Source organism: Salvelinus fontinalis, chromosome 27 (genome assembly GCF_029448725.1).
Source record: "Salvelinus fontinalis isolate EN_2023a chromosome 27, ASM2944872v1, whole genome shotgun sequence".
NCBI classification, from domain to species: Eukaryota; Metazoa; Chordata; class Actinopteri; order Salmoniformes; family Salmonidae; genus Salvelinus; species Salvelinus fontinalis.
In genome coordinates, this window is record NC_074691.1 from 8,482,497 (window position 1) to 8,492,643 (window position 10,147).

At 40.8% G+C, this 10,147-nt stretch overlaps 1 protein-coding gene across 1 annotated transcript; it reads left to right on the plus strand.

Moving 5' to 3' along the window:
* The first annotated feature begins 315 nt into the window (after positions 1-315).
* LOC129824971 (CMP-sialic acid transporter-like) lies at positions 316-9,652 on the plus strand. The gene is made up of 8 exons (XM_055884576.1): positions 316-492; positions 887-1,067; positions 1,258-1,417; positions 2,628-2,780; positions 6,855-6,921; positions 7,009-7,185; positions 7,324-7,458; positions 7,823-9,652. The coding sequence occupies exons 1-8, from the start codon at positions 483-485 to the stop codon at positions 7,954-7,956; spliced, it is 1,017 nt and encodes a 338-aa protein (XP_055740551.1). The 5' UTR covers positions 316-482; the 3' UTR covers positions 7,957-9,652.
* Positions 9,653-10,147: the final 495 nt, after the last annotated feature.

The following is a 10,147-nucleotide window of genomic DNA, read 5'->3' on the forward strand; positions in this document are numbered from 1 at the left end:
CTTTTACTTCACTAAATTCCTAATGAAAATAATGTACTTTTTACTCAATACATTTTCCCTAACACCCAAAAAGTACTCATTACATTTTGCATGCTTAGCATGACAGGAAAATAGTTCAATTGCAATTGAGTAATTTTCTATTGAGGTATCTTTACTTTTACTTAAGTATGACGATTGCGTACTTTTTCCACCGCTGAATAGTGGTATATAGGTGTAGTGGTGCATTTTTTTCCCTTTTTATTTTGTATCACAAAATGTAACGTGAGCGATCACACACTCCAGCACTCTAGATGGCGGCATGCACAAACAAATGTGCGAACGCCATGATACCAAAGAAGAAGAAGACAACCTTATTCAGAATTTCCTATCTGTTAAACATACTTGTAAAGTTCAGTCAGACGTGTTGTCAGACACATCCGTAGGTGATCACGTTAAGTACCCAAGCATTCGTCTAACAACGGATCACAACAATCAAGTTAACCATGGCTAACGGTAAGTGAAATCTGCTAGCTATGCTTAACGTTATTTGCAATGTTATTTACTAGTTCCTGTTTCGGAACTATTTAACGCAACAAGTTAGCCTAATGCACTAAACTAAACAAATTGTCTTTGGTATTTTGCTATCTAGCGAAAAAAAGACAGCTTCTCTGAACGGAAGGGCAATGCGAAGTAGCTAGTTAGCCACCTGCTGAGTCCAGATACAACTAGCGTGTTACTAGCTAGGTGGCTGTCTAAACTTATCCCCCGGCTATATAGATTGTTCTTGTAACGAATGCGAATATCGTCAGTAGGTGGCCGTCCATACTGATTTTCGGTTCCTTGCCTCATTGTCTTTCTGTGAACTTCACACTTCATGTTGTCAAGAATCATTGTCCTCTCTCTACAGAGCCAGTGAGTGTGATGTTCAAGGTCTACTGTCTGTCAGTGATGACACTGGTGGCAGCAACGTACACCGTGGTATTACGATACACAAGGACAGTATCTTCAACAGCTATGTACTTCTCTACAACAGCAGTATGCATCACAGAAGTTATTAAATTGTTCTTGAGCCTTGGGATGTTGACCAAGTAAGTATATCCAATGTACTACTTTTTTCATGACGTCCATGTTCCAAATGCACTTGGATAGCCTCTTTACATGTGGTCTCTGCCTTGAAGAAATACTGTTGAACACCCTTGTGTTGAGTATTTTGTTGAATTAATGAATGCCCCTGTAGCTCAGCTTTTATACATGCTTGTCTTCATTTTCACCTTGCAGAGAAACTGGCAGCTTTGGCAGGTTAAAAGCGTCCATAGTTGAACATGTATTTTGGAGTCCAAAAGAGCTGCTGAAACTGAGTGTTCCCTCTGTGGTCTATGCAGTTCAGAATAACATGGCCTTTGTTGCCTTGAGCAATCTTGATGCAGCTGTGTATCAGGTATAAACTACACATTTCATGATTTCTACAGAAAATGTCACATTGACAATTTATGTACAGTACCAGTCAAAAGTTTGGACACACTTACTCATTCAAGGGTTTTTCTTTATTCTTAAAATATTTTTCTACATTGTAGAATTAATAGTGGAGACATCAAAACTATGAAATAAGTTTTCATATGGAATCACGTAGTAACCAAAAAAGTGTTAACTAAATCAAAATATATTTTAGATTCTTCAAAGTAGCCACTCTTTGCCTTGATGACAGCTTTGCACACTCTTGGCATTCTCACAAGCAGCTTCATCTGGAATGCTTTTCCAACCGTCTTGAAGGAGTTCTCACATGCTGAGCACTTGTTGGCTGCTTTTCTTTGACCATCTCAATTGGCCATGCTGGTTAAGTGTGCCTTGAATTCTAAATAAATCACTGACAGTGTCACCAGCAAAGCACCATCACACCACCTCCTCCATGCTTCACGGTGGGAACTACACATGCGGAGATCATCCGTTCACCTACTCTGCGTCTCACTAAGACGTGGTGGTTGGAACCAAAAATCTCAAATTTGGACTCATCAGACCAAAGGACAGATTTCCACTGGTCTAATGTCCATTGCTTGTGTTTCTTGGCCCAAGGAAGTCTCTTCTTATTATTGGTGTCCTTTAGTAGTGGTTTCTTTGCAGCAATTTGACCACGAAGGCCTGATTCACACAGTCTCCTCTGAACAGTTGTCTGTTACTTGAATTCTGAAGCATTTATTTGGGCTACAATTTCTGAGGCTGGTAACTAATGAACTTATCCTCTGCAGCAGAGGTAACTCTGGGTCTTTCTTTCCTATGGCGGTCCTCGTGAGAGCCAGTTTCATCGTAGTGCTTGGTTTTTGAGACTGCATTTGAAGAAACTTTCAAAGTTCTTGAAATGTTGCGTATTGACTGACTCATGTCTTAAAGTCATCTTCTCTTTGCTTATTTGAGCTGTTCTTGCCATTAATATGGACTTGGTCTTTTACCAAATAGGGCTATCTTCTGTATACCACCCCTACCTTGTCACAACACAACTGATAGTTTTGATGTGTTCACTATTATTCTAAAAGGTAGAAAATAGTAAAAATAAAGAAAAACCTTTGAATGAGTAGGTGTGTCCAACCTTTTGGCTGGTACTGTATCTATACTTCCCCTCTGGCTCATATTCTCACTGTATCTTCCTTACCTAGGTGACCTATCAATTGAAGATCCCGTGCACAGCCTTGTGCATGGTCCTCATGCTGAACCGCTCTCTCAGCAGGCTGCAGTGGTTCTCAGTCTTTATGCTGTGTTTGGGCGTCACGCTGGTCCAGTGGAAACCGGCAGAGGCCACTAAAGTCCAGGTACCCTTGGTGTTTCTGTTTTGGCTTTTTGATTTAACATTTATTTATCCAGGAAGTCCCATTTGAGGTCAGAATACCTATTTTATAAGGGAGACCTGGCCAATGGGCATGTCAAGTGTATACTGGTTCGTTGCTGATGTTCTAATGGCTTGTTTTACAACCCAAGTCTGAGGTTTGGAATTCTCTGCCTTGTCTATTTGTTAAGAATCTTATACACTTTTCACATAGGATTTATGGTATGTTGCCTTTAAAAAAAAATGTTTTAAATGTTTGGAGTGCAATGTTTATATGACCCCCTTTCAAACAGGCCCATTTTTACCACATTATTGCCAGCATAAACCTTTTAAATACATCCAATGGCATGAATAGAATATCATATTTTGAGTTTAATTATGTTACTGGTCTGTGCAGCCTATAGACTACATGGCTGCCCCTTGCAAATGAAATCAATATTTTGTTCATTAAACAGACAAGACACACTTAGATTCCCTGTATGTGCTTTAGAAACCTTAGAATCTGCTCTTTATGATCATGTAAAGAAATACGAAATCTGACCTGGATGAACCTCTGTAGGGTCATTTGGAAAGGTAACTTATTTTTTTTATCCACATTTAATCTTTTTTGACAATCCTCATTCCGCTTTGTTAGGAAGCAGGGATAGTTTCTTACTGTAAATGTATCTTCATCATGATCCTGAAAATAATATCAATTTATATTTTCCAAAGCGTTGTGTTCACATTTCAACCTTTTGGAGTTGCCTATAAGCTGATCGAGCAAACTAATAGGTCTACACTTGATTTCTGCTACATTATTGCATGCTAAACGTTTCTGATCTGTGATAGATAAGCAAACGAAAAGATGACATTATCTATGCGTTTCCTCATTATCTCTTTTTTTTTTAGACTAACATTTAGTTTAACAGCAGAGATTTGTATACACCTTGCTGTCTCCGACATTTGGAACATTGTTTAAATATTCAAATTCGATCACCAGCTGTTACATAGTAATGAACGGGTCGGGACGAGACAAAGGCAGCGTTTCTCAGCCAGTCGAAATCATGAATTAGCTGGCATAATTTTATGGCTATATACACAACCGTTCAAAAGTTTTGGGTCACTGAGAAATGTCCTTGTTTCTGAAAGAAAATATTTATTTTGTCAAAATAACATCAAATTGATCAAATACAGTGTAGACATTGTTAATGTTGTAAATAACTATTGTAGCTGGAAACGGCAGATTTTTTTAAATGGAATATCTACGCATAGAGGCCCATTATCAGCAACCATCACTCCTGTGTTCCAATGGCACGTTGTATTAGCTAATCCAAGTTTAGAATTTTAAAAGGCTAATTGATCATTAGAAAACCCTCTTGCAATTATGGTAGCACAGCTGAAAACTGGCCTTCTAGGCAGAGTTCCTGTAGATATTCCATAAAAAAATCTGCTGTTTCCAGCTACAATAGTCATCTATAACATTAATAATGTCTGTGTTTCTGATCAATTTAATGTTATTTTAATGCACAAAATGTGCTTTTCTTTCAAAAATCATGGACATTTCTTCTTCTTTTTTTTATCCCCAATTTTCGTGGTATCCAATCGCTAGCAATTACTATCTTGTCTCATCGCTACAACTCCCGTACGGGCTCGGGAGAGACGAAGGTCGAAAGCCACGCTTTCCTCCGAAGCACAACCCAACCAAACCGCACTGCTTCTTAACACAACGCGCCTCCAACCCGGAAGCCAGCCGCACCAATGTGTCGGAGGAAACACCGTGCACCCGCCCCCCTCGGTTAGCGCGCACTGCGCCCGGCCCGCCACAGGAGTCGCTGGAGCGCGATGAGACAAGGATATCCCTACCGGCCAAACCCTCCCTAACCCGGACGACGCTAAGCCAATTGTGCGTCGCCCCACGGACCTCCCGGTCGCGGCCGGCTGCGACAGAGCCTGGTCGCGAACCCAGAGACTCTGGCTCTAGACCACTGCGCCACCCGGGAGGCCCAAAACATGTACATTTCTAAGTGACACCAAGCTTTTGTGTGTGTGTGTGTGTACAAGGAAATGTCAATTGAAAAAAGGTCAAACGTTACGATGTGCAGCTACTTTCCAGTCTTTCCAGCCTTTCCAGCATCAATTTGAAAAGGTTGTTCGATGTGGTGTTGGCCAGCTCCTTTGAACAACAGTGTCTTGACGAGAGAGCACATTTTCTATGCCAGGAGAAATCACGCCTCATTAGCTCATTGTTATAGATGTGTCTAAGTAAATGTCACTAAAAAACTGCTTAAACAAATGCAAATGCCATCGCACTTGTTATTCTGGCTGCACTGTTTGACATGACTGTAAATTAGCAGTAGTTGGCTAGCTAGCAAGCAAGGGATAATAACATTGCCAGACAGTAATGGAACATTTAGAACGAACGACTGGGTTGCGTCCAAAGATACAGAACAAAAAGACTGAACGACAGGGTCGCATGTCTGGCAACCGAACCGATAGAACGAACGACCAGCCGGGTTGGGTAGCAACCCTAGATTTGTGTCGGGACTATATCTTGTGGAAGGATGAAATAATATGAATAAATTAATCAAAATATTTTTTATTAAACTATCAATCATTATTTCAATATGTTGGAAAACCCGGCCAGCCATCGACTTTGTCTCGGGACTAACAACACCCGTGCCAATATCCTCCAAACACCGGCTTCTCGGACATTATCACTTAATTATACCATGGCATTGTTGAATACTTGTTTCTGATTGGCTTGAAGAACATTCTAGAGCAAGCATTATTTCCCTATAATGCACAGTATATTTGCATGGTAGAATTCAGTGGCTATAGTTCATTTTTACATGTTTGAGTTGCTTTTGAAAGCAAAAGTAGAATTGAAAACATTATTGGCATTGTTGAATTTGTTTTTCATAATAGCAAGCTAGTACTGATGGTTTGGTTAGCTGAACTAGCAAGTCTGTTTGGCTACCAAGGCAACTACTGTCTCTATCAAGTAAACTTGCTAGCTACTTCAGTGGATGTTGAACATATTTCTAGTGGCAAATGTGTTGCATTATAGCCATGGTATTAAAGGGATAATCAACTCGTGTCTCATGCATTCTCTGAAAAAGAATGCAACTCCTTGGAAGGTTAGTTCCACTCCTCTAGACGTCATGGAACACACCTTCCACATTGTTCATTATTTTCCATAGAATGCATAGCCGCTTGTTGTTGATTATCCCTTACACAATGCTGATTACTATAATGTGAAGCTGGGGAAGTTAATGCATTATCCCATAATGTTTTCAATATTTCTGACCAATTTAAGATCAATCTGATGTAAATATATTATAACGCTTGGATGACTGGGAGTTCCAGTAAACAGCAATTTGCTAAATTACTTTTTGCATTAGCCTACTTTATTCCAATATTTTCATCATTCAGTGGTATTCAACCCCACAGTAATTCTTAATGGATTCATCCAGTTGTGGTTCAGAAAACAGCCCACCACTAAGCATGCACTAAGCATGCACTATGTAAAGTGATGGGATGGTTACAGCCTAGTAATGGGTGCTGCCTAGCAAATAAATGTCTCTATTTATGAGTGCTATTATATGATACAATATCAGTACTTGTTGCATTTACAAGTTGTTGAAGTCCTATCATCAACTGATTTCAGCCTGTAGAATGACTGTTGTTTGAATGGAATATTGGCAGTTAATTTGCCAGTTCCTCTAAAACTGTCTGGCTAGTGCAGAAATTCATTATTTTACACTTATCACAGCACTGGCAAACTTTGGTTGACCAATTCCCTGACCAAAATGGCTATCTTTATCATCTCGTCATAAGAAGGTTCATGTCCATTCTAGTATTCTTAATTCTATGGTAGTTTGTGCCAATGCCGCTTTGGCATTACGGCTACGTTTCATACTAAGCCGTAGACAGAACTTTACCGCATGAATTGGTCGGTAGGCACAATTAAAAGTACAGGCGTTCCTTTGTTTACTGGCAATACCTAAAGAAAAGCGTCAAAAAGTTGGAGGCTAAATGTCTTGGTATGTAAGGTGTATTCAACATGTTCTAATCTTTTTAGGTGGAGCAGAACCCATTTTTGGGGTTTATGGCCATTGCTGTGGCTGTGTTGTGCTCCGGGTTTGCAGGTAATCTTGCTTTATCTTTATACCTTTTTAATATTCTATGATGATAATGGCAGGTAATCTAACGGTGTCCCTTTTGCGTTTGAACAGGTGTGTACTTTGAGAAGGTCCTAAAGAGCTCAGACACATCCCTATGGGTGAGAAACATCCAGATGTACCTGTCTGGCATTGTGGTCACCCTCGCTGGAGTTTACATGACTGAGGGTGCTCAGGTCATAGAGAAAGGCTTCTTCTATGGTTACACGCCTTGGGTGTGCTTTGTAGTCTGTAAGTCAAAATTCAATATTGACACATGAACATATTCCTGATTTTTCTACAATGCACGGAGAAATGTATATTTAAAAAATGTCCTAACCTAAATGTGTGCGGTACATTGAATTTACATTTGGTATTTTCTTCTTCCAGTTTTGGCCAGTGTGGGTGGTCTGTACACATCAGTGGTGGTGAAGTACACAGACAATATCATGAAAGGCTTCTCTGCTGCAGCCGCCATCGTTCTCTCTACTGTGGCATCCGTCACTCTGTTTGGGCTACAGATATGTGAGTCAAATCATTCACATCTTGGTGGGCATGGACTATCATACGTTACTGTTCAGCCACTAGACTTTGTGTGGTCTCTGACACTCGAGTACTAATATAGGATAATTTTTTTCAGCCGTTGTGGCAAGTGTCGTGGGTGGTGCATTGCTACTAGCGCAATGACATGCTACCTGTTCCCATAAACTTCCAGTCATTAAGCCAACCGCTATCCATTTGTGTGTTGTGGCAGAAATGTATCTTTATTTGTAAATTAATGAATATAGGGGAAACATTGCTTAGAAAAAAATAATCTGAAAATATTTTTGGGGGAATTCATCAATAGTCCATGGCAGGTTTTCAGTAACTATTTTCCCTTTTCATGCAGCTACTACCTTTGCTTGTGGAGCAATGCTGGTGTGTGTCTCCATATACCTTTATGGACTTCCGAAACAAGACACCACCAAGCTTCCAAGAGCAGACACCGACAAGGAGGCCAGGCAGAAACTGATCACTGTTTGAAGCCTGGGTCTGGAATAACAAAGGTTTATGGTCTTTCCTGACCTCTGTGTTGGAGCTGCCCATGAGGCTCTCTTTTCACACTGCGGTCTACTGTTGTCCCATAAGAGCGTTGGGCAACGAACTCAAATAATATAGATTAATCATTATATCAGTAATGATGGAGCGTAAGGGAAGTGTGGCGCTGAGGCAGAATGTATGCGTAGACAATAAATACCATTGGGTTTTTATTCCTTATTTTTGTTTACTGTGGGACTGCTGTTAGTAATGGACAACAATATTTTTCATGAACCACTGTCAATGTCAACTACTCCACTATTGACAAAGTACTGAATGTATATACACAGCTGACCGAATCTCACCTGGGAGAGAGCTTGTCCATTTGCAGTGCATTCGGAAAGTATTCAAACCGCTTTCATTTTCCCACATTTTGTTACGTTACAGCCTTATTGTAAAATTGATTCAATGAATTACTTTCCTCAATCTATACACAATACCCCATAATGACAAAGCGAAAACAGGTTTTTAGAAATGTTTGCAAATGTATTAGAAATCATACTTTATTTACATAAGTATTCAGACCCTTTGCTCAGGTGCATCCTGTTTCCATTGATCGTCCTTGATGTTTCTACAACTTTATTTGGAGTCCACCTGTGGTCAATTCAGTTGATTGGACATGATTTGGAAAGGCACACACCGGTCTATATAAGGTCCCACAGTTGACAGTGCATGTCAGAGCAAAAACCAAGCCATGAGGTTGAAGGAATTGTACGTAGAGCTCCGAGACAGGATTGTGTCGAGGCACAGATTTGGGGAAGGGTACCAAAAAAAATTCTGCCGCATTGAAAGTACAAGAACACAGTGGCCTCCATCATTCTTAAATGGAAGAAGTTTGGAACCACCAACACTCTTCCTAGAGCTGGCTGCCTGGCCAAACAGCAATTGGGGGAGAAGGGCCCTAGTCAACGATGTGACCAAGAACCTGATGGTGAACCTTCCAGAGTTCTCTCAGGAGGACAACCATCTTTGCAGCATTGCACCAATCAGGCCTTCATGGCAGAGATGGATGCCACTCCTCAGTAAAAGGCACCTGACAGCCCGCTTGAGGTTTTCCAAAGGGCACCTAAAGGACTCTGACGATGAGAAACAAGATTCTCTGGTCTGACGAGACCAAGATTGAACTCCTTGGCCTGAATGCCAAGCACCACGTCTGGAGGAAACCTGGCACCATCCCTACAGTGAAGCGTAGTGGTGGCAGCATCATGCTGTGTAGATGTTTTTCAGCGGGAGGGACTGGGAGACTAGTCAGGATCGAGTAAAATATAGAGATCATTGATGAAAACCTGCTCCAGAGCACTCAGGATGTCAGACTGGGGTGAAGGTTCACCTTCCAACAGGACAATGACCCTAAGTACACAGCCAAGACAGGATTGGCTTCAGAACAAGTCTGAATGGCCGAGTGGCTTTCTTTCTTTATAAATTTGCAAAAAATTGTGTTTGCTTTGTCATTATGGGATATTGTGTGTAGATACAATTTGTTTTAAAATAAGGCTGTAACAATGTGGAAAAAGTCAAGGGGTCTGAATACTTTCAGAATGTACTGTAAGTGCCTGTACAGTTACATGTTAAAGTCATGTTATTGGTGTGGCTGTCCTTGTCCGTGTATACTGTATACAAAAATATAAACGGAACATGTAGAGTTGGTCCCATTTTTCATGAGCTGAAATAAGAGCACACATTTTGTGCACAAATGTTTACATCCCTATAGTGTTCATTTCTCCTTTGCCAAGATAAATCCATCCACTTTGGTAGGTGTAGCATATCAAGAAGCTGATTAAACAGCACAATTACACAGGTGCACCTTGTGCTGGGGACAAAAGGCCCCTCTAAAATGTGCAGTTTTGTCACACACAATGCCACAGATGTTTCAAGTTGAGGGATCATGCATATGGCATGCTGACTGCAGGACTGTCCACCAGAGCTGTTGGCAGATAATGTTCATTTCTACAACGTTTTAGAGAATTTGGCAGTACATCCAACTGGCCTCAACCGTAGACCACGCCAGCCCAGGACGTTCACATCCGTCTTCTCCACAAGCTAGGTAGCATCCCTGAAAACCGGATGCATTCGCTTGTTGGCAACTCCGCTAAGGGTGTCTAAATTAAAGATCACTTGTAATTCTGATTAGTAAGCA

Bases quoted from the DNA above. Each gene is read 5' to 3' on its own strand.
- LOC129824971 (XM_055884576.1), top strand. The intron at 1,418-2,627 runs GTATAAACTACA...TTCCTTACCTAG, and splicing joins TTGATGCAGCTGTGTATCAG to GTGACCTATCAATTGAAGAT. The intron at 2,781-6,854 runs GTACCCTTGGTG...TAATCTTTTTAG, and splicing joins CAGAGGCCACTAAAGTCCAG to GTGGAGCAGAACCCATTTTT.